The sequence below is a fragment of the Ursus americanus genome, chromosome 6 (genome assembly GCF_024610735.1).
Source record: "Ursus americanus isolate L20-20 chromosome 6, mUrsAme1.1.p, whole genome shotgun sequence".
In the NCBI taxonomy this organism is placed as follows: domain Eukaryota; kingdom Metazoa; phylum Chordata; class Mammalia; order Carnivora; family Ursidae; genus Ursus; species Ursus americanus.
The window spans coordinates 9,222,578-9,244,316 of record NC_142132.1 but is presented as its reverse complement, the minus strand read 5'-3'; the positions used below and the strand labels follow the sequence as shown (position 1 = coordinate 9,244,316).

At 50.3% G+C, this 21,739-nt stretch overlaps 1 protein-coding gene across 18 annotated transcripts in view; it reads left to right on the top strand.

Moving 5' to 3' along the window:
• Positions 1 to 21,739, top strand: part of DMBT1 (deleted in malignant brain tumors 1) — a 64,749-nt gene that overhangs the window by 36,658 nt on the left and 6,352 nt on the right. For 15 of the 18 annotated variants that reach the window (XM_087862601.1, XM_087862599.1, XM_087862600.1 and 12 more), the window contains 15 exons: positions 887 to 916; positions 1,996 to 2,037; positions 2,781 to 3,104; positions 4,710 to 4,739; positions 5,592 to 5,633; positions 6,385 to 6,708; positions 8,109 to 8,138; positions 8,991 to 9,032; positions 11,001 to 11,027; positions 11,631 to 11,663; positions 15,876 to 15,896; positions 16,963 to 16,995; positions 17,247 to 17,397; positions 18,743 to 18,951; positions 19,778 to 19,962. In XM_087862601.1, coding sequence (XP_087718727.1) covers positions 887 to 916; positions 1,996 to 2,037; positions 2,781 to 3,104; positions 4,710 to 4,739; positions 5,592 to 5,633; positions 6,385 to 6,708; positions 8,109 to 8,138; positions 8,991 to 9,032; positions 11,001 to 11,027; positions 11,631 to 11,663; positions 15,876 to 15,896; positions 16,963 to 16,995; positions 17,247 to 17,397; positions 18,743 to 18,951; positions 19,778 to 19,962 — 1,523 coding nt within the window. The remainder of the gene's footprint in view (positions 1 to 886; positions 917 to 1,995; positions 2,038 to 2,780; positions 3,105 to 4,709; positions 4,740 to 5,591; positions 5,634 to 6,384; positions 6,709 to 8,108; positions 8,139 to 8,990; positions 9,033 to 11,000; positions 11,028 to 11,630; positions 11,664 to 15,875; positions 15,897 to 16,962; positions 16,996 to 17,246; positions 17,398 to 18,742; positions 18,952 to 19,777; positions 19,963 to 21,739) is intronic. The other 3 variants (XM_087862592.1, XM_087862590.1, XM_087862591.1) reach the window with 3 other exon arrangements.

Below are 21,739 nucleotides of genomic sequence, written 5' to 3'. Positions count from 1 at the left end.
TTTTGATGTAAAGTTCCATGATTCATTACTTGCGTATAACACCCCGTGCACCATGCCATACGTGCCCTCCTTAATACCCATCGCCGGCCTATCCCATTCCCCCATGCCCCTCCCCTCTGACGCACTCAGTTTGCTTCCCAGAGTCCATAGTCTCTCATGGTTCATTCTACTTCTATTTACCCCCCTCCCCCGTTTCTTCTTCTTTTTCTTCTCCTACCGATCTTCCTACTTCTTCTGTTCCATAAATGAGTGAAACCATATGATAATTGTCTTTCTCTGCTTGACTTATTTCGCTTAGCATTATCTCCTCCAGTCGCGATGTTGTATTCTTCTGGGTCCTCTACGAGGCCGACTCAGAGAACAGGATTGCAGTCTCCATTGTGAATCTGAGAGGGTGGTGAAGAGCAGCTGGGACGTGGGCTGATGTGTAGGGAGGGGCAGGTCGGTGGTACATGGAAAGCTAGTGAGCCAGATGTGACTTTGGTGTCTGATCCTGACCCACTGCACAAAGGCCGAGAAACCTTGTAAAGACAGAGAGCATTGCACCTGAGCTGGTGGAATTGGGGTCTCTGTAGACTAACTGCCCAGAACCATTCTTGCTGTTCCCATGAGGAGTGAACCCAGTGGCTTCGGTGGCCTGTTCCGGGCCTGGAGAGGTATTCTACCTCCTGGAAAGTCAGCCCTGAGGCCCAGCAAGGCAGGCAATGGCGGTGGGACATCAGGTGGGGCTCCCAGAGGACCTAGAGATACACGAAGGGCCCTGGCTCTGTCTGCCCGAGGGCACATGGAAGCATGAGCTCAGGAGGGATAGGCTGAGTTTCTTGACTCTTTGATCTGGTTGGGACACCTGTGTTCTTTGTGTCTGACTCGTGTTTCTTTCTCACAGATGCTCAGTTCTCATCTACAGTCTATCCAGGTGAGTCCTCAGCCACCCTAGTTGGAATGTCTCTTTGCTTCTGTCCCATCCATCCCTGTTCCCACCAGTCTGGACGAACCACTGCTCCTTAGAGCAAACCTGTGGGCACCTTTTCTCCCCCGCAGCTCCCGTCCCAGAGGTCTCGAGCAGGCTGCTCTGAGTTAGCTTTGGGACTCAGAGAGTCCCACCTTTCCATCAGTCCATGAGTTTTCTTTTCTTTCTTTTTTTTTTTTTTAAAGATTTTATTTATTTATTCGACAGAGATAGAGACAGCCAGCGAGAGAGGGAACACAAGCAGGGGGAGTGGGAGAGGAAGAAGCAGGCTCATAGCCGAGGAGCCTGATGTGGGGCTCGATCCCATAACCCCGGGATCACGCCCTGAGCCGAAGGCAGACGCTTAACCACTGTGCCACCCAGGCGCCCCGGTCCATGAGTTTTCACCTGGTCCTTTCAGAGTGTCTGAAAAGACAGCTGCATGTAGGTACAGACAACTGACCAAGTGTACCATCAATTTCAGCTGGAATGCAATGTGGGCTGAGAAGTTGAATTGGAGAGTGGACACTGATGAGCACTGACCTCGTATTGAAGGGCCATCAGCATAGGCTGGATCCTCTCCCTTGCCCAGTGCTTCCAAGCCTCAGATTCATCAGGTTCCAACGCGTATATCCAAAGTGGCAGGGACAGAGCCCAGGGATCGGAGTGTAATAATTGTGGTGTGTTCTGGGTGCCGGGATACTTGATTGGTTTCAGGTGGGCCCACCATGACCCTGACTCTTTCTGGCCAAGCTTCAGAGTGTGGCAGACCCCTCAGACATATGTGTCTTGAGTAGGGAGGTGGCAATGTTTTCTAAAGGCGAAAGGACATGCCAGGCTTTGAGATGGCTGTGGAGGGTCCAGGGTGTCCTCCCGCAGGGACTTCATCCCAGGGGAGCTGGCTGATCTTGAGGCTTCTGTAGCACAGAGGCGTGTAAGGTGCCAGGAAGCAGATGTGCAATTGTCACGATGCCCGCCAAAATCTCTTTTCAAAGATCGTTTTCCATGATGTCTAAGGCTGTCTTTGCCTTTGTTGCCTCTTCCAGGCACCTGGCCCACCACATCCACACCTGTACGACCGACAACAGGTACTTATTCCCATCCATCCTCCCTGGCTCATTTTCTCCTTCAGCATAAAGTTTGGGTTTGGAGGTGACAGGAGGAATCTCAGGGTGTTCTCTTACTTATGCTTGTCCCGTGTGTGTGTGTGTGTGTGTGTGTGTGTGTGTGTGTGTGTGTGTGAGTGAACGGTGGGTGGTGGAGAGAGGGGTTCTGAATACCAGCTCTGAGGTCTGATCTTAGGGGGTGGCCACCTGATTCCAGTGGGATTCTGGGCTGATGTTGTTCAGTGAAGATCCTCCTCCAGGAGCTCAGTGGAGGCCTCTCAAGTGCTTCTGGGACCTGGTTGTGCCTCCCAGGCCACGGGGTACAGCCCCGGGAAGACAGGGGCAATGTGTTGGTACAGAACCCTTCTTGCCAAGGTGCCGTCATGTCTGGGACCTTGCCGCAACCGAGCCAGGATCCCCCAGAGGCCAGTAAGCTGCCCAGCAGGGCAGTGGTCTTGGCCTGCCTTGGAGCTCTGGGGCTCCATCCTCAGTGCGCCCAGTGTGGGCTGGGTTTGTCTTCTCCTCACCTCCATGGGTCGTAGGGTGCTTCCCTGCCCTGGAGCATTCTTAGGCCTGGGCTGCTGAGGATGTCTCTACTCCTTTCCCCGTGATGAAGATTAACCTCTGAGCATGGTCAAAGGTGACCACCTGCCCAGGGGTCGTTGGCCAGGAGGAAGCCCCTGAGTCTGGAACATGCCTTAAGTTCTTGTTCTTTGTCCTGCTAGGGAATGAAACAGGTTTGGCGCTGAGGCTGGTGAGCGGCGGTGACCGGTGTCAGGGCCGCGTGGAGGTCCTGTATCAAGGCTCCTGGGGCACTGTGTGTGATGACAGCTGGGACACCAATGATGCCAATGTGGTCTGCAGGCAACTGGGCTGTGGCTGGGCCATCTCGGCCCCAGGAAATGCCCGGTTTGGTCAGGGCTCAGGGCCGATTGTCCTGGATGAAGTGCGCTGTTCTGGGCATGAGTCCTACCTGTGGCGTTGCCCCCACAATGGCTGGAACTTGCACAACTGCAGGCACTCGGAGGATGCAGGTGTCATCTGCTCAGGTGAACCTCCAAAATCCCCAGGTCCCCCATTCATGGTGGTTGTTACCAAGAGCAAATGCACTCTCATCTCCAAAGTCCCCACCTGAGCCTCTCCCGGATATGCCGTGCCTTGCCAGCTTTCCTTGGGATAGCTGGCAACTGAAGGGCCACACGGTGGGAAGAGCAGTGCAGGACCCCTCCGTCCTGGACCCACATGGCTTTGGAGCACCAGTGCCACAGAGGGTGGAAAGGACTGGCCACCATTCAGTGCGCAGACACAATTAGCCCCTGATCCTTAGCGGGATCATCTGTTCAGTGCGCACCCATCTTCCCAGGCCTTCGTTCTCAAAGCACTCGTTCTGGGAATGTGGTGGGATAATGCGGCACCTTCACGCTTTCTTTTTTTTCCCTTTTATTTTTTTTAATTTTTTTTTAAAGATTTTATTTTTTTATTTGACACAGATAGAGACAGCCAGCGAGGGAGGGAACACAAGCAGGGGGAGTGGAGAGGAAGAAGCAGGCTTCCAGCAGAGGAGCCTGATGTGGGGCTCGATCCCAGAACGCCAGGATCATGCCCTGAGCTGAAGGCAGACGCTTAACGACTGAGCCACCGAGGCACCCCTATTTTTTTAAATTTTTATTTATTTGTTTATTTTTTACGTTTGGTGACCTGATATATTTATTTTTTTATTATTTTTTAAATAATATTTTTTATTATGTTAGTCACTGTACAGTACACACCTAGTTTTTGATGTAAAGTTCCATGATTCATTACTTGCGTATAACACCCCGTGCACCATGCCATACGTGCCCTCCTTAATACCCATCACCGGCCTATCCCATTCCCCCACCCCCCTCTCCTCTGATGCACTCAGTTTGTTTCCCAGAGTCCATAGTCTCTCATGGTTCATTCCACTTCTGTTCACCCCCCCTTTCTTCATCACTTTCTTCTACTACCAATCTTCCTACTACTTATGATCCATAAATGAGTGAAACCATATGATAATTGTCTTTCTCTGCTTGACTTATTTCGCTTAGCATTATCTCCTCCAGTCGCGATGTTGTATTCTTCTGGGTCCTCTACGAGGCCGACTCAGAGAACAGGATTGCAGTCTCCATTGTGAATCTGAGAGGGTGGTGAAGAGCAGCTGGGACGTGGGCTGATGTGTAGGGAGGGGCAGGTTGGTGGTACATGGAAAGCTAGTGAGCCAGATGTGACTTTGGTGTCTGATCCTGACCCACTGCACAAAGGCCGAGAAACCTTGTAAAGACAGAGAGCATTGCACCTGAGCTGGTGGAATTGGGGTCTCTGTAGACTAACTGCCCAGAACCATTCTTGCTGTTCCCATGAGGAGTGAACCCAGTGGCTTCGGTGGCCTGTTCCGGGCCTGGAGAGGTATTCTACCTCCTGGAAAGTCAGCCCTGAGGCCCAGCAAGGCAGGCAATGGCGGTGGGACATCAGGTGGGGCTCCCAGAGGACCTAGAGATACATGAAGGGCCCTGGCTCTGTCTGCCCGAGGGCACATGGAAGCATGAGCTCAGGAGGGATAAGCTGAGTTTCTTGACTCTTTGATCTGGTTGGGACACCTGTGTTCTTTGTGTCTGACTCGTGTTTCTTTCTCACAGCTGCTCAGTCCTCATCTACAGTCTATCCAGGTGAGTCCTCAGCCACCCTAGTTGGAATGTCTCTTTGCTTCTGTCCCATCCATCCCTGTTCCCACCAGTCTGGACGAGCCACTGCTCCTTAGAGCAAACCTGTGGGCACCTTTTCTCCCCCGCAGCTCCCGTCCCAGAGGTCTCGAGCAGGCTGCTCTGAGTTAGCTTTGGGACTCAGAGAGTCCCACCTTTCCATCGGTCCATGAGTTTTCACCTGGTCCTTTCAGAGTGTCCCAAAAGATAGCTGCGTGTAGGTACAGACAACTGACCAAGTGTACCATCAATTTCAGCTGGAATGCAATGTGGGCTGAGAATTTGAATTGGAGAGTGGACACTGATGAGCACTGACCTCGTATTGAAGGGCCATCAGCATAGGCTGGATCCTCTCCCTTGCCCAGTGCTTCCAAGCCTCAGATTCATCAGGGTCCAAAGCGTATATCCAAAGTGGCAGGGACAGAGCCCAGGGATCGGAGTGTAATAATTGTGGTGTGTTCTGGGTGCCGGGATACTTGATTGGTTTCAGGTGGGCCCACCATGACCCTGACTCTTTCTGGCCAAGCTTCAGAGTGTGGCAGACCCCTCAGACATATGTGTCTTGAGTAGGGAGGTGGCAATGTTTTCTAAAGGCGAAAGGACATGCCAGGCTTTGAGATGGCTGTGGAGGGTCCAGGGTGTCCTCCCGCAGGGACTTCATCCCAGGGGAGCTGGCTGATCTTGAGGCTTCTGTAGCACAGAGGCGTGTAAGGTGCCAGGAAGCAGATGTGCAATTGTCACGATGCCCGCCAAAATCTCTTTTCAAAGATCGTTTTCCATGATGTCTAAGGCTGCCTTTGCCTTTGTTGCCTCTTCCAGGCACCTGGCCCACCACATCCACACCTGTACGACCGACAACAGGTACTTATTCCCATCCATCCTCCCTGGCTCATTTTCTCCTTCAGCATAAAGTTTGGGTTTGGAGGTGACAGGAGGAATCTCAGGGTTTTCCCTTACTTATGCTTGTCCCGTGTGTGTGTGTGTGTGTGTGTGTGTGTGTGTGTGTGTGTGTGTGTGTGTGTGTGTGAAAGGTGGGTGGTGGAGAGAGGGGTTCTGAATACCAGCTCTGAGGTCTGATCTTAGGGGGTGGCCACCTGATTCCAGTGGGATTCTGGGCTGATGTTGTTCAGTGAAGATCCTCCTCCAGAAGCTCAGTGGAGGCCTCTCAAGTGCTTCTGGGACCTGGTTGTGCCTCCCAGGCCACGGGGTACAGCCCCGGGAAGACAGGGGCAATGTGTTGGTACAGAACCCTTCTTGCCAAGGTGCCGTCATGTCTGGGACCTTGCCGCAACCGAGCCAGGATCCCCCAGAGGCCAGTAAGCTGCCCAGCAGGGCAGTGGTCTTGGCCTGCCTTGGAGCTCTGGGGCTCCATCCTCAGTGCGCCCAGTGTGGGCTGGGTTTGTCTTCTCCTCACCTCCATGGGTCGTAGGGTGCTTCCCTGCCCTGGCGCATTCTTAGGCCTGGGCTGCTGAGGATGTCTCTACTCCTTTCCCCGTGATGAAGATTAACCTCTGAGCATGGTCAAAGGTGACCACCTGCCCAGGGGTCGTTGGCCAGGAGGAAGCCCCTGAGTCTGGAACATGCCTTAAGTTCTTGTTCTTTGTCCTGCTAGGGAATGAAACAGGTTTGGCGCTGAGGCTGGTGAGCGGCGGTGACCGGTGTCAGGGCCGCGTGGAGGTCCTGTATCAAGGCTCCTGGGGCACCGTGTGTGATGACAGCTGGGACACCAACGATGCCAATGTGGTCTGCAGGCAACTGGGCTGTGGCTGGGCCATCTCGGCCCCAGGAAATGCCCGGTTTGGTCAGGGCTCAGGGCCGATTGTCCTGGATGAAGTGCGCTGTTCTGGGCATGAGTCCTACCTGTGGCGTTGCCCCCACAATGGCTGGAACTTGCACAACTGCAGGCACTCGGAGGACGCAGGTGTCATCTGCTCAGGTGAACCTCCAAAATCCCCAGGTCCCCCATTCATGGTGGTTGTTACCAAGAGCAAATGCACTCTCATCTCCAAAGTCCCCACCTGAGCCTCTCCCGGATATGCCGTGCCTTGCCAGCTTTCCTTGGGATAGCTGGCAACTGAAGGGCCACACGGCGGGAAGAGCAGTGCAGGACCCCTCCGTCCTGGACCCACATGGCTTTGGAGCACCAGTGGCACAGAGGGTGGAAAGGACTGGCCACCATTCAGTGCGCAGACACGTGAGCACAGGATCCTCGGTGGGATCATCTGCTCAGCGCACACCCGTCTTCCCAGGCCTTCGTTCTCAAAGCAAACGTGTTGGGAATGTGGTGGGAAAATGAAGCACCTTCACTTTTCTTTCTTTTTTTTTTTTTGCCTTTTAAAAAAAAATTTATTTATTTATTTTTACATTTGGTGACATGATATATTTATTTTTTATTATTTTTTAATATTTTTTATTATATTATGTTAGTCACCATACCGTACATCCCTAGTTTTTGATGTAAAGTTCCATGATTCATTACTTGCGTATAACACCCCGTGCACCATGCCATACGTGCCCTCCTTAATACCCATCGCTGGCCTATGCCATTCCCCCACGCCCCTCCCCTCTGACGCACTCAGTTTGCTTCCCAGAGTCCATAGTCTCTCATGGTTCATTCTACTTCTATTTACCCCCCTCCCCCGTTTCTTCTTCTTTTTCTTCTCCTACCGATCTTCCTACTTCTTCTGTTCCATAAATGAGTGAAACCATATGATAATTGTCTTTCTCTGCTTGACTTATTTCGCTTAGCATTATCTCCTCCAGTCGCGATGTTGTATTCTTCTGGGTCCTCTACGAGGCCGACTCAGAGAACAGGATTGCAGTCTCCATTGTGAATCTGAGAGGGTGGTGAAGAGCAGCTGGGACGTGGGCTGATGTGTAGGGAGGGGCAGGTCGGTGGTACATGGAAAGCTAGTGAGCCAGATGTGACTTTGGTGTCTGATCCTGACCCACTGCACAAAGGCCGAGAAACCTTGTAAAGACAGAGAACATTGCACCTGAGCTGGTGGAATTGGGGTCTCTGTAGACTAACTGCCCAGAACCATTCTTGCTGTTCCCATGAGGAGTGAACCCAGTGGCTTCGGTGGCCTGTTCCGGGCCTGGAGAGGTATTCTACCTCCTGGAAAGTCAGCCCTGAGGCCCAGCAAGGCAGGCAATGGCGGTGGGACATCAGGTGGGGCTCCCAGAGGACCTAGAGATACATGAAGGGCCCTGGCTCTGTCTGCCCGAGGGCACATGGAAGCATGAGCTCAGGAGGGATAGGCTGAGTTTCTTGACTCTTTGATCTGGTTGGGACACCCGTGTTCTTTGTGTCTGACTCGTGTTTCTTTCTCACAGCTGCTCAGTCCTCATCTACAGTCTATCCAGGTGAGTCCTCAGCCACCCTAGTTGGAATGTCTCTTTGCTTCTGTCCCATCCATCCCTGTTCCCACCAGTCTGGACGAACCACTGCTCCTTAGAGCAAACCTGTGGGCACCTTTTCTCCCCCGCAGCTCCCGTCCCAGAGGTCTCGAGCAGGCTGCTCTGAGTTAGCTTTGGGACTCAGAGAGTCCCACCTTTCCATCGGTCCATGAGTTTTCACCTGGTCCTTTCAGAGTGTCCGAAAAGATAGCTGCATGTAGGTACAGACAACTGACCAAGTGTACCATCAATTTCAGCTGGAATGCAATGTGGGCTGAGAATTTGAATTGGAGAGTGGACACTGATGAGCACTGACCTCGTATTGAAGGGCCATCAGCATAGGCTGGATCCTCTCCCTTGCCCAGTGCTTCCAAGCCTCAGATTCATCAGGGTCCAAAGCGTATATCCAAAGTGGCAGGGACAGAGCCCAGGGATCGGAGTGTAATAATTGTGGTGTGTTCTGGGTGCCGGGATACTTGATTGGTTTCAGGTGGGCCCACCATGACCCTGACTCTTTCTGGCCACGCTTCAGAGTGTGGCAGACCCCTCAGACATATGTGTCTTGAGTAGGGAGGTGGCAATGTTTTCTAAAGGGGAAAGGACATGCCAGGCTTTGAGATGGCTGTGGAGGGTCCAGGGTGTCCTCCCGCAGGGACTTCATCCCAGGGGAGCTGGCTGATCTTGAGGCTTCTGTAGCACAGAGGCGTGTAAGGTGCCAGGAAGCAGATGTGCAATTGTCACGATGCCCGCCAAAATCTCTTTTCAAAGATCGTTTTCCATGATGTCTAAGGCTGCCTTTGCCTTTGTTGCCTCTTCCAGGCACCTGGCCCACCACATCCACACCTGTACGACCGACAACAGGTACTTATTCCCATCCATCCTCCCTGGCTCATTTTCTCCTTCAGCATAAAGTTTGGGTTTGGAGGTGACAGGAGGAATCTCAGGGTGTTCCCTTACTTATGCTTGTCCCGTGTGTGTGTGTGTGTGTGTGTGTGTGTGTGTGTGTGTGTGTGTGTGAGTGGAAGGTGGGTGGTGGAGAGAGGGGGCTCTGAATACCAGCTCTGAGGTCTGATCTTAAGGGGTGGCCACCTGATTCCAGTGGGATCCTGGGCTGATGTTGTTCAGTGAAGATCCTCCTCCAGAAGCTCAGTGGAGGCCTCTCAAGTGCTTCTGGGACCTGGTTGTGCCTCCCAGGCCACGGGGTACAGCCCCGGGAAGACAGGGGCAATGTGTTGGTACAGAACCCTTCTTGCCAAGGTGCCGTCATGTCTGGGACCTTGCCGCAACCGAGCCAGGATCCCCCAGAGGCCAGTAAGCTGCCCAGCAGGGCAGTGGTCTTGGCCTGCCTTGGAGCTCTGGGGCTCCATCCTCAGTGCGCCCAGTGTGGGCTGGGTTTGTCTTCTCCTCACCTCCATGGGTCGTAGGGTGCTTCCCTGCCCTGGCGCATTCTTAGGCCTGGGCTGCTGAGGATGTCTCTACTCCTTTCCCCGTGATGAAGATTAACCTCTGAGCATGGTCAAAGGTGACCACCTGCCCAGGGGTCGTTGGCCAGGAGGAAGCCCCTGAGTCTGGAACATGCCTTAAGTTCTTGTTCTTTGTCCTGCTAGGGAATGAAACAGGTTTGGCGCTGAGGCTGGTGAGCGGCGGTGACCGGTGTCAGGACCGCATGGTCCTGTACCAAGGCTCCTGGGGCACCGTGTGTGATGATAGCCGCGACACCAATGACGCCAACGTGGTCTGCAGGCAACTGGGCTGTGGCTGGGCCACGTCGGCCCCAGGAAATGCCCGGTTTGGTCAGGGCTCATAGAGCAGTCATGTATTTTTGGGCATAATTGTCGTGTGAACAAATTCCTGTAATAGTTATTTTTTTGTGGCATCCTGACCTTGAGGTTTCCTTTTACACTTCAGTCCTCAGGACCCCTTCCTTTTTTTTTTTTTTTTCTTCATTTCTTTTTTTTTTTTTTTTAATGATTTTTTATTATATTATGTTAGTCACCATACAGTACATCCCCGGTTTCCGATGTAAGGCTCGATGATTCATTAGTTGTGTATAACACCCAATGCAACATGCAATACATGCCCTCCTTACTACCCATCACCGGTCTATCCCATTCCCCCACCCCCCTCCCCTCTGAAGTCCTCAGTTTGTTTCTCATAGTCCATAGTCTCTCATGTTTCATTCCCCCTTCTGATTACCCCCCTTTCTTTATCCCTTTCTTCCCCTACTGATCATCCTAGTTCTTATGTTCCATAGATGAGAGAAATCATATGATATTTGTCTTTCTCTGCTTGACTTATTTCACTTAGCATTATCTCCTCCAGTGCTGTCCATGTTGTAGCAAATGTTGAGAACTCGTTCTTTCTGATAGCTGAGTAATATTCCATTGTATATATGGACCACAACTTCTTAATCCAGTCATCTGTTGAAGGGCATCTCGGCTCCTTCCATGATTTAGCTATTGTGGACAGTGCTGCTATGAACATTGGGGTGCATATGGCCCTTCTCTTCACTACGTCTGTATCTTTGGGGTAAATACCCAGTAGTGCAATGGCTGGATCATAGGGTAGCTCAATTTTTAACTTTTTAAGGGACCTCCACACTGTTTTCCAGAGTGGCTGTACCAACTTGCATTCCCACCAACAATGTAGGAGGGATCCCCTTTCTCCACATCCTCTCCAACAATTGTTGTTTCTTGTCAGGACCCCTTCCTGAACGTCTTTCTTAGTGATAGGGGGTCTGGCATTTAGCATTTCTGTTCCTCTGGATCCTGAGAGGCTCCTTTCTGCAATCCTCCACAGAGACTGATAATGTGTCCTCTTCCCTTGCAGCCGTACCAAGCCCTACTACTACCCCCGGTGAGTAGCTGCATCCCAGCCCAGAATGTTTCCTCTCTGGATTTCTACTCTCATGTTTCTAAAACGTGAAACAGAGGCCCAGGCCCTTCTCTTGAGGACTCTGGTATTTGTTACAGTCCCCAGCTGAGTCCCCAGGACTTTGGCTCCTACTTTAGGTTAGCCTAAGGGCCCACCTGGATCCCCGGCCACTGCGTGCTGCCAGCGCTTGCTCAGGGAACCTGCAGTGCAAGGATTTTTGGTCCCTTCTTGTCATTTCAGACGGAAGTACTTTTCAGTCAGAATTGCAATCGTTTGGAAAATACAACCAAATAACACTCCTGCCGATGCTTGTCTGTTCAAGAATTCCTTCACGTTGAGAGAGCGGTCCCCAAAGTGTTCTCTACCCCATGGTGAGAATATTCAAGGCAGAGTATGTTGCGAAGTCCGCACTCCGTACTCCAGCCCATCTGGGCCATTCGCAGTGCGCATTGGAATTGTCCAGGCTCTGAGAAGTCCTCCTGTCAGGGATAGAACCATCCACCGTAACATCTCCTTAGCAAACTCATGACCATGGAGTGAAAACTTTTCCAATAAAATCCTAAAATCACCTCTTTTTCCTTCCAGGCTGGTGGTACCCATCTACTACGACCAGTGATGGTAAGTATCATGCTCTCCACCGAAGGCTTGGGGTTCTCGTCCCTAGGCAGGCTGTCCCTGCGGAGATGTCTGTAAATGCACAACCCAGTTCAGCCTTGCATACAACCTCCCCAGACCTGCCGTGCCGCACGCGGCTCCCGAGCTGCCCCCACACAGCCTGCCTCTACCTTCCAGACGCTCAGCCTTCGTATCCCCCCCACCAAGGGGATGACTTCTGTTTTAACAAGGAGATCTACTTCCCCTTCTTTCAAGGAAAGGAAATGAGTTGTTCTTCAAAGAACAGACTTAGAGGCTTTTATTATTTGGGGTATCTCCAAAGCTTTGAGAGAAGGAAGGGAGACCATAAACGGATGATTTCACAAATAAACAATCCTTTACAAGTAAATTTTACTTCATGGCTCTTGCTCAATAGCTTTCCATCACTCTTAAGAAATGCTATGGCCACTTGTTTATGTCATTGAATATTTTCTTCCCATCATTTTAAATGCCTGCATTGTATTTCACTACACAGCTATGACCACGAATTAGTGAACCAGTCCCCCGGACGTTTACATTGTTTATGTTTCCTCATTGGTATGAATGATCCTCTGAGGCGGAATATTTTTATAAGTCTTTGCATACCTCCCCAATTCTTCCTGTAGGAGAGAAGTAAATTTCCTGGGCTAAAGGTAACATAGTGCCCGGTACACAAAATGTACTTAATAAATGCTAATGTTAAGTATTTTAAGGTCTTTGCTGTATATATGGTCCAAAGGCCATGAAGAACGTTGTGAAGTTTCAGAATGTTGAAAAAGAGAAACTGACCTCCTCCGTCAGGTAGCTCACAGTAGTATTTACTACTGAATTTATGATGTAGTTACAGGTGTGACAGGTGCTTCAGGGTGTGCAAAGAGGGCATATTCGAAGAGATTTTACTTGATCGAGGGATTAGGGGAAGATCTTCACGAAGTGCTGCTTATGCAGAGCCACACAGGAGAAGCGGGCTCGCTTGCTGACATGCCTTCCAGCCAGAAGGAACACTTGGTAGGCCTGGGTGGGAAGGAGCTTGGCTGTTGCCAGATCGTTCGGAGCTTTGTGCCCAGGTTAGAACTCCTGACTTGATCCTAAGGACAGTCAGAGCTGTTGACAAGTCTTACATTGGGGAATTGCAAAATCAGAAGTCTGTTTGTAGAAGTGCATCCTTGACTTTTATGCCGAACTGTGCGCTTCCCGAGGGCAGAGACCATATCTGCCTTTTACCCTCTCGCATCCTTATGGCATTGTGTCTGCCATAACGTAAATGTTTCTAGAAAGAATAAGTGAATATGTGAATGTATGGGTGAACATTTAATCACAGTTGGCACTTTGACATGTCAACAACACGCACACACACCAAGGACAGCATGCTTTATGCCCTCTTTTATAACACCCGTTTTCGCTTGAGTATAGAATACTTTTTTTATGGCCTTCACATTAGCGTTTTTAGGGCATTGAAATTATTTTTACACCATAAAGTTTAATGGGCACACAGTGTTTCATTCTATGGATATATCATGATTTAACTAAACAATTACTAATCACAGGACAAAAGAATTAATTCCAAGTCTACTTTATACACTCAAGTAATCACATACAGTCACATTTGTATTTTATTTTATAATTGTCTCTCTTTTATTTTTAGAAATTTGTAATGCATGCCCTTTGCTCTGAAACTTTGGCTTCGTCTTTGATTGCATCTCAGTGTAGGAATAGAACTTATGGGTAGGCATATTTTAAAGGCCAAATTATCTTTAAGAAGTGCCGTTTTTCCATAGAAACAGAGGAAATATTTGCAAATCATACGTCTGCTAAAAAACATATATCTAGAATACATAAAGAACTTTTACAAGTCGATAATAAAAAGTCCAATAACCCGATGAAAGAAAGAGCACAGGATCTGCATAGATATTTCTCCCCGGAAGATACACAAATGGTCAACAAACACATGCAACTATGGCCACTTGTATATGTCATTGAATATTTTCAATGCAAATATGTCTAACATCACTAGCCATCAGGGAAATGCAAATCAAATCCACAAAGAGATACTTCTTCACACCCGGTAGGTTGGCCGGAATGAAAAAGTCAGATAATAGCGAGTGTTGGTGAACATGTGAAGTCAGAACCCTCACACCTGCTGATGGGAATATAAAATGGTACATCCACTTCGAGAAGCAGTTTGGCGGTTCCTAAAAAAGTTAAACATTAGAGTTACCATATGACCCAGCAATTAGAGTCCTAGGCATCTACTCAGAAGAAAGGAAGGCACGTGTCCACACAGAAACTTACATACAGTTGTTCACTGGTGGGCAGCTTTGTTCCTAATAACCCCAAAGTGGAAACTCCCTGAATGTTCATCATGGTGAATGGATATACAAAATATGGTCCATCCACGCAGAATGTTACTTGGCAACAGAGGGAGGTGAAGTCCTGGTGCTTGTTCACATACGCTACAATAGGGATGAACTTTGACAACAAGATGCCAAACAAAAGAAGCCAGTCACAAAAGACCACATACTGTAAGGTTGTGTGAATGTGAAATGTCCAGAACGGGCAAATCTGTTGACACAGAAAGTAGATTAGCGGTTACCTTGGGCTGGGGGCAAAGGACAAGTGACTACTGTTGGGGACAGGGTGTCTCTCTGGAGTGACAAAAATCTTCCCGAATTGACCGCAGTGATGGCTGCAGCCCTCCGAATATACTAAAAACCGTCGAATTATACACTGTAGCAAAAACAAACAAAAAGAGCTATGAATAAGGAAAGAGCCAAATTCAATTTCTATTACCACTGAGTATCTCGATATTTTTAAACGGCCTATTAAACCGACCAACAAGAGTTTGAATGCTTCATATTACGTATCATTCTGTGATAAATAATACCAGCTGATACTGTTGGGGGCTTACTATGTGCCGGTCCTGCTCTCAGGGTTCACGTGTATTATCTGATTTAATTCACACAGGAATCTGATAAGGCAGACGTTATTAGCGCTCCCATCTTTCAGATGAGGAAACTGAGGCAGAGAGTTTCAGTAACTTGTTCGAGGTCATGGAGCCGATAAAGGCAAGAGCCAAGACGCAAGCCCAGGCCTTCTGTGGCAGAAACCATGCTCTCGACCCCACTTCCCATGGCTTCTTGTCCACTGGCCGGAAACCCTAGGGAATAAGTTACATTGCAGAGTGCTCCCCATGGGCCAGCACCCCCGCTCAGCCAAGAGGATCCCTGTGTTCCACTGAACAAAGACAATTATCACTTTGTTGCTTCCTTGGCATTTTTGGGACAAGGTGACTCATGCTCCCTCTGAAGCTTGGGTCACCTCCTGGCAGAGAGTTGCTTTTCTAGGCCCCATGAGGGGGGTGGAGCCTCAGATCAAGGCCCCTAATGTGGGGCAGCCCAGGACCATGCCCTGGAGAGGAAAGACTGAGTCATATTGTAAGGTCGGGGGATGATGCCTGAGGACTCTTACCCAGAAGACAGTTGCTTGTTATAACACACTTGAAACCCGCCACTGCAGAGTGGATGAGTTAATTCAAACTTCTCCTCTAATGCACGTGCCGGGCGTGTGGAAATTTACCACGGTGGCAAGTGGGGGACGGTGTGTGATGATTCCTGGGACATTCAGGATGCCCGGGTGGTCTGCAGACAGCTGCATTGTGGATACGCGGTATCCGCCCTGGGAAAATGCCTGTTTCGGGCCCGGCTCGGGCCCCATCACCCTGGACAACGTGGTGTGCCCAGGGACTGGGTCTGCTCTCTGGCACTGTGCGTGTGTGTTCTCACCCTTCCATTTGGTCTGGGACCCTCAGCAATGAGGTCATGTCTATAAGCCTCGGTCTCCTCGTCTATGAAGAGGAGATGGTCACGATGCCCCTGCTTCCAGTGGTGATCAGAGAACTAAGTGGCTCACACGTGTAAACCCTTAGAACAATTCCAGACAAGTAGGAAATGAGGAATAAGTGATGCTGTGACCTTGGCTATGGTGCTGGTGACCCCCAGGTCATGATGGGGCTGGGGGAGCGGCTAGGGAGACTCGCCTAAGGCCTCCCCTACTGCCTTATGGCAGTAACTCTGTGGGCCACGGGTGCGCTCACAGAAGGGGTCAGACTGTGAGTCACAGGGATGCGTCCCCTCCGTGTGCTGGCCCCTCCTCCCGCCACACTTCAGTGACTGATGCTTTTCTCCTATTCCTTTTCAGGAAGCCCACCAATAACGCACAGTAAGTACCCGTGATCTCTACCCAGCCTCCTGGCTGAGCCCCTCCGCTGCTGGCACACGGCCTGCCCCTCACTGGCCCAGGAATCGCCCCTTATGTCTTCCCTGGCACTGGTATCCCCTGCAGTTGATGTCCCCACCCGAGGAGGGCTGGGCCTCTCTCTGGGCTCCTCTTTGACCATCAGTAGCCTGGCCAGCCTAAGATTCAGATCTCCAGTGAGTCCCTCGCAGAGGCCAGCCACCCTGGTAGGTCCAGCCTGTCCTCTCGGACACCAGACCCTGGTCAGGGCAGGCCAGTGGGTGCTGCTTCATCACTGAACTCCGTGTGTAACCCCCAGAATCTCCTGGTTGTCCACTCCGAGCTTCTGCCAAAGCCGCTCTGAGCATTTGCAGCGCACTCCTGGCTCCTGAGACCTTGCCCCTCCATCCCCACCCTCCCCTCCTCACCACCTGCTTCCTGCAGCAGCGATCCCTCAGCCTTGCCCCCGTCCATTCTTCACACAAGAGCTGGGGGCGTCCTTACGAAATGCCCATGTCAGTCCCAGCCTCCACACCTGCATACCCTTCATGTGACTCCTCAGGGCCGTCTGGGTGTGGCTCCGCATGGGGAGGGGGGGAACAGATCCACTTCCCTTGTCTGTTTGGTTTCCTCTCCACCCCTCCCTGCTTTCTCCACACTGATGTTCCCTAAGTGTGTTAGTGACTCTCAGGCCTGGGTCCCTTTGCACAGACTGTTCCCTCTGCATGGAACTCCTCTCTCTACTTTTTTGCCTGATGCCCCCCCACCCCGCCCTGATGACCTGCCCCCTTTTCTCCGCTCAGTCTGGGTCAGGAGCCAATGCTCTGGGCTCCCACTGTGTCCTGGGCTTACCCTGATCACAGCCCCCATCCTGCTGCACTGGGATTTGCTCTTTCCCGGCCACCACTCTGGGCTGTGAGCTCTCTGAGGGCAAGAGTCCAGCATCTTGCTGTGAACCCAGGGTTGGCACGTTTCTGCACAGAGCAAGTGAGCACTGAACAGTTGTGCCGACGATGCCAGGAAACTGATCGTTATCTTTTCTCTTGGTCAGCAGCTCCTGTTCACACTGCCACCCGCCCAAACAGTAAGTTCCGGGCTCCCTGACAAACCCCTTTTCCCTTCCCCTCAATGACAGTGCCACTGGGTGGGGCGGCGGGGGGTGGGGGGACAGTGACAAAAACGAGGAGATGGCTTCCATAAGTAGAACTTCCCTGGACAGTCCGGGTCTACACCACCTCCTGCTGGGTTTCTGTGTTGGGGGTTATTTAAAAATTTCCCCAGGTGACTGTGCAGTGGGCTCTGGGGGCCCTCCACATTTCCATGTCTTCCCGACAGCAGATAATTCCTGTGGAGGCTTCCTGTCCCAGCCATCCGGGTACTTTTCCAGCCCGTCCTATCCAGGGAACTATCCAAACAATGCCAGATGTCTGTGGGACATTGAAGTCCCAAACAACTACCGTGTGACTGTTGTCTTCAGAGACGTCCAGTAAGTGTGTGGGTGCAGAGCCGAACACGTGGGGGACCTCGCAGATATTCTAGAACAGACCAAATGGTACCTAGCCCTTCAGGAGAGATGTTGGCCTGATTGACATTTTCTCTTATGGGTTCAATTTCTTACCTAGCACAGAGGCAGCCTGTGGAGGTGGGGCCAGGACAAGAGCCCTGGTTTAAAGTCCCAGGTCTGTCACTAATTTGCTGTGTGACCACAGGAAGTCACTTAATTTTCCTGAACCTCGGTCAAAACAAGGGGATAAAATACCTGCTTTCTCTCATCTATGGCTACTGGGAAGGTCACAAGAGAGAAAGAGGTGAAAATACTTGGAAAATGTTATCCAATGGGAAGGATGACTATTCGGAGTAATAGTAACACACAGAATCCTATTAACCACACCAGTTTTTTTTTTAACCCTTTTCTCTGCACTGTCTCCTTTTTTTGGGGGGTTAGTTCTGGGGGGGGGGTCAAGTAGAGGTGGAGACATCTCTGCTACAGAGGCTAGTTCATCTGTCCTCATTCAGTGAAGAGTGGGAATCATTGCTTTAAGCAGAGGAGACAGCATCAAAGCCATGTTAATATATGATTGGTCCAAGGAGAGGGTGACCATGCAGAGGTATGAGTGTTTTCTAGTGTCCAGGAAAGGGGGTACCATCATCTCTTCTGTAACAGCCATTACTGAACACAACAGTCTTCTCTCTTGCTGTTTGGTTGCTGTGGCCTTGCGGATCTCTGCCTTTTTTTTTTTTAATAATTTTTTATTATATTATGTTAGTCACCATACAGTATATCCTTAGTTTTTGATGTAATGTTCCATGGATCTCTGCCTTGGAAATTCATTTGGGGTTTTGCAAAAGTTTTAATATTATTTTAATCTCCATTACAATTCATTCTGGATCTCAGAGACTGTACTTAAAGCGCCTATGTGCTCCTGTGGAGGAAGGTTGACCACCTAACCTTCAGAGAGGTTATTTGACTTATCCGATATTTATTAGTCCAGTGATTTATTTCTATCACTATGGATTCATGAATATTTTATTCAATGGGAAACCAGGGTCTTTCTGATTGAAGAAACAGTCCAAGGCAGGTTGTGATCCCTTCCTTTCATGATGCAAAGGAGTGTCAGGAGAGGGGCTGTAGATTTCATATGTGTGACCCCAGAAGTCAGGATGAGGATCTGTGTGTGGAGGTCACAGGGAAGTGAAAATCATTCTATTATTTTCAACTATTAATTTTGTCAGTATTTCTGCCACCAAGGTGTGACCCCCTCCCCCTGAGGTCTGCCCCTTGCATCAATCCTGGTTGAAAGTGAAGTCAAAACTGTGTTCTGTCCCTGCAGGCTTGAAGGTGGCTGCAACTATGACTATATTCAAGTGTTCGATGGCCCCTCCCACAGTTCCCCTCTGATTGCCCGTGTTTGTGATGGAGCCAAGGGCTCCCACACTTCCTCATCGAACTTCATGTCCATTCGCTTCGTCAGCGATGGCAGCGTCACGAGGAGGGGCTTCCAGGCCGAGTACTACTCCAGCCCTTCCAACGATAACACCAGTAAGTCCCCTCGTGGGGGCTCGTTGTGGGGAGCACCTCTGCTCAACCCTTCTGTGGTTGTGAAGTAAGAAACTAGAACAGCTTTGTCAGGTCACCAAGGCTTGATCTGGTGCTGAAAGGGGCCACGAGCAGTGGTCTTGGGACTCTGGCTGCCCAGAAATGAAGTCAAGGGCCCGACCTGGCTGATGGGCAGTGTGATGGCCTTACTGTGGTCAGCAGAGACTAAAAAGAAGATGTGAGGTCATACTTTCAGCTCATGGTGAAATGTCAGTGCCAAGGACACAGGTGACCACCTGGCTACTGGACTGCGTTCTGAGACTTAACATTCTTGGCTGCTGTCTGAAGATGGACCGAGCCAGTCACTCAGCCACTTCCAGCTAATGGCCACGATTTGAGCTGTTAAATGGACTGATATACAGATTGGCTTAGGGACTAGGTGGGGTGATGTCCAAGCTCTCTTCCGCAGCCAGGATTTTAAGCATTGACCTATTCCATAGCTAAAGGACTTTATTTTATAACATCCCCACCGTTCAGCTGGAGCATTGCTTGACTTTATGGACAAATGGAGGTTGGCAAAACATTTTACTCATTTCACATCCCGCCTCCATTTCTCCATCAGGGGAATCCTAAGTTGCTGTGCCCTCAAAGGGGTCTTGTGAGAATGACACTGACCTGAGCCATGGGGTGCCTGGGGGGTTGTGGTGAGGCCTATTCTGATGTGGACCGTCTTTGTCCGCCATCTTGGTCTTTGCACTTTATACGGGAGGAGCACCTAGTGGGCTTGCTGGGGTGCTGACTGCCTTTGTTGTTTGTCCTCGGCCACCAGAGCTGCTCTGTCTGACAAACCACATGCAAGCCAGCGTAAGCAGGAGCTACCTCCAATCCCTGGGCTATTCTTCCACGGACCTTGTCATTTCCACCTGGAATGAAAGCTCCCGGTGTCAGCCCCAAATAACAGCCAGCCAGGTGACGTTCACAATTCCATACTCGGGCTGCGGCACCATCGAGCAGGTAAGTCTAGGGCTTCCTACTCTATCTCCTTCTGAGTAAGCTTTCTTATAGGGATGTACGCTGTGTTTTTTGAGTTCTGGGGACCCAAAAGACATGATGATGGTATAACCAGTGTAATCAGGGTGAAGATTTAAATCTGCCCCTTAGTGCCATGATGTAGCTGTGACTACTTCCAAATGTAAGGATGAGGAAGGAAGGTCAGCAGGCCATTTCCCCCTACGCTGTCAGGCACAGAGCGTGCATGGCAGGCCACCATTCCCATCAGCAATAACCATAGCAGCTCCCAGGGGCAGCTCCAGGTTTTGTAGGGCCTGAAGCTCATACAGTTTGGGGTTGGGGTTGGTGAGAGGGGCAGGTGCCTCACGAAGCAGAAGCATGCAAACGTATCTTACTTTTATAAATCTTACAAAAACATATGGCTGTGCCAGTACACTGCTAAGCGTTGGGGGGACCGGTGCGCAGGGGAGGCCATGAGGCTCAAGCTTTATTAGCTTCACAGTAAATCAGCCTCTGCAGCTGTGCTGTCACCATCTAGGGTGACAGCTGTCGTGGTTTGCCTGGGAATTTGCAGATGTCAGCATGGAAAAGTCCCATGTTCCACGACACTCCTTAGTCCTGAGCGAACTAGATGGACGTTCATCCTCCCAGGGCCAAACACTAGGTTTAGCTGGTGTCATTCTCCCTAGATACCCATCAAGTATTCTCTCCTTGTCACTCCACTTAAAAAATAGGGAGGCTGGGGCACCTGGGTGGCTCAGTCGCTAAGCATCTGCCTTCGGCTCAGGTCATGATCCCAGGGTCCTGGGATCGAGCCCCACATCGGGCTCCTGGCTCAGCGGGAAGCCTGCTTCTCCCTCTCCCACTCCCTCTGCTTGTGTTCCCTCTCTCGCTGCCTCTCTCTCTGTCAAAAAATAAATAAAATCTTTTAAAAAAAATAGGGAGGCTAGACTTGGAGGGGTCAAGCAGGTTGCCTGAGGCCACTTGGCCAAGAAGTGGTAGGACAAACGTTAGACTCTGAGAATCTCCAAAACCTTACATTGAGGGAAAGAAGCCAGTCACACAAGAGTGCCTAGTCTATGATTCCATTTCTATAAAATTCTGGAATGGGGAATAAATGTATGATGGAAAGCCAGCCTGGTTGGAGGGGCAAAGGGACAGGAAGGAGTTGTTTTGGTTCCTGGAAATGTTCTGTATCTTATTGTGGTAGTAATTATTGTCAAACCTCACTGAATGGTATGCTTACAATGGTTGCATTTAATTTTATGTAAATTTATTTAAAATCATTTAAATTCAGAATTTTGGGATGACACCCAAGTAATCATTTCAAGATTTTGTCAGGGAACAGACATGGTGCTAATATCTGTATGTGGCCTAGGACTACAGTAAATACACAATATGAAATGCTCAAATTTGTACAGTGTTCATGAACCACATGTTCAGAGGAAGTCAATTTGTCATTCACCACAGACGTACTGAGCATTTGCTGTGAGCCAGCACGGGGCTAGGTGCCAAGATGACACTGTTCATTACCTGGCAAGGTCATTCCTGATCCTTTGACACATAAGAAAAGTGGGAGAGGAAGGGGATAGTCATTCAGCCAAAGAGATTGGCCTACGAGCCACGGATGGGTGCCTAGACCTAAGTGTCCACAATTGCTATTATGGCCACCGGGCTCCTTTTCCTCAGTCCCTACAGATAGCGAGTCTCCTTCTGAGATGAACTGAGTGGGTCAGGGAGACTTACATGCAGAAGAAGGGTACACATGAGTCATGCTATG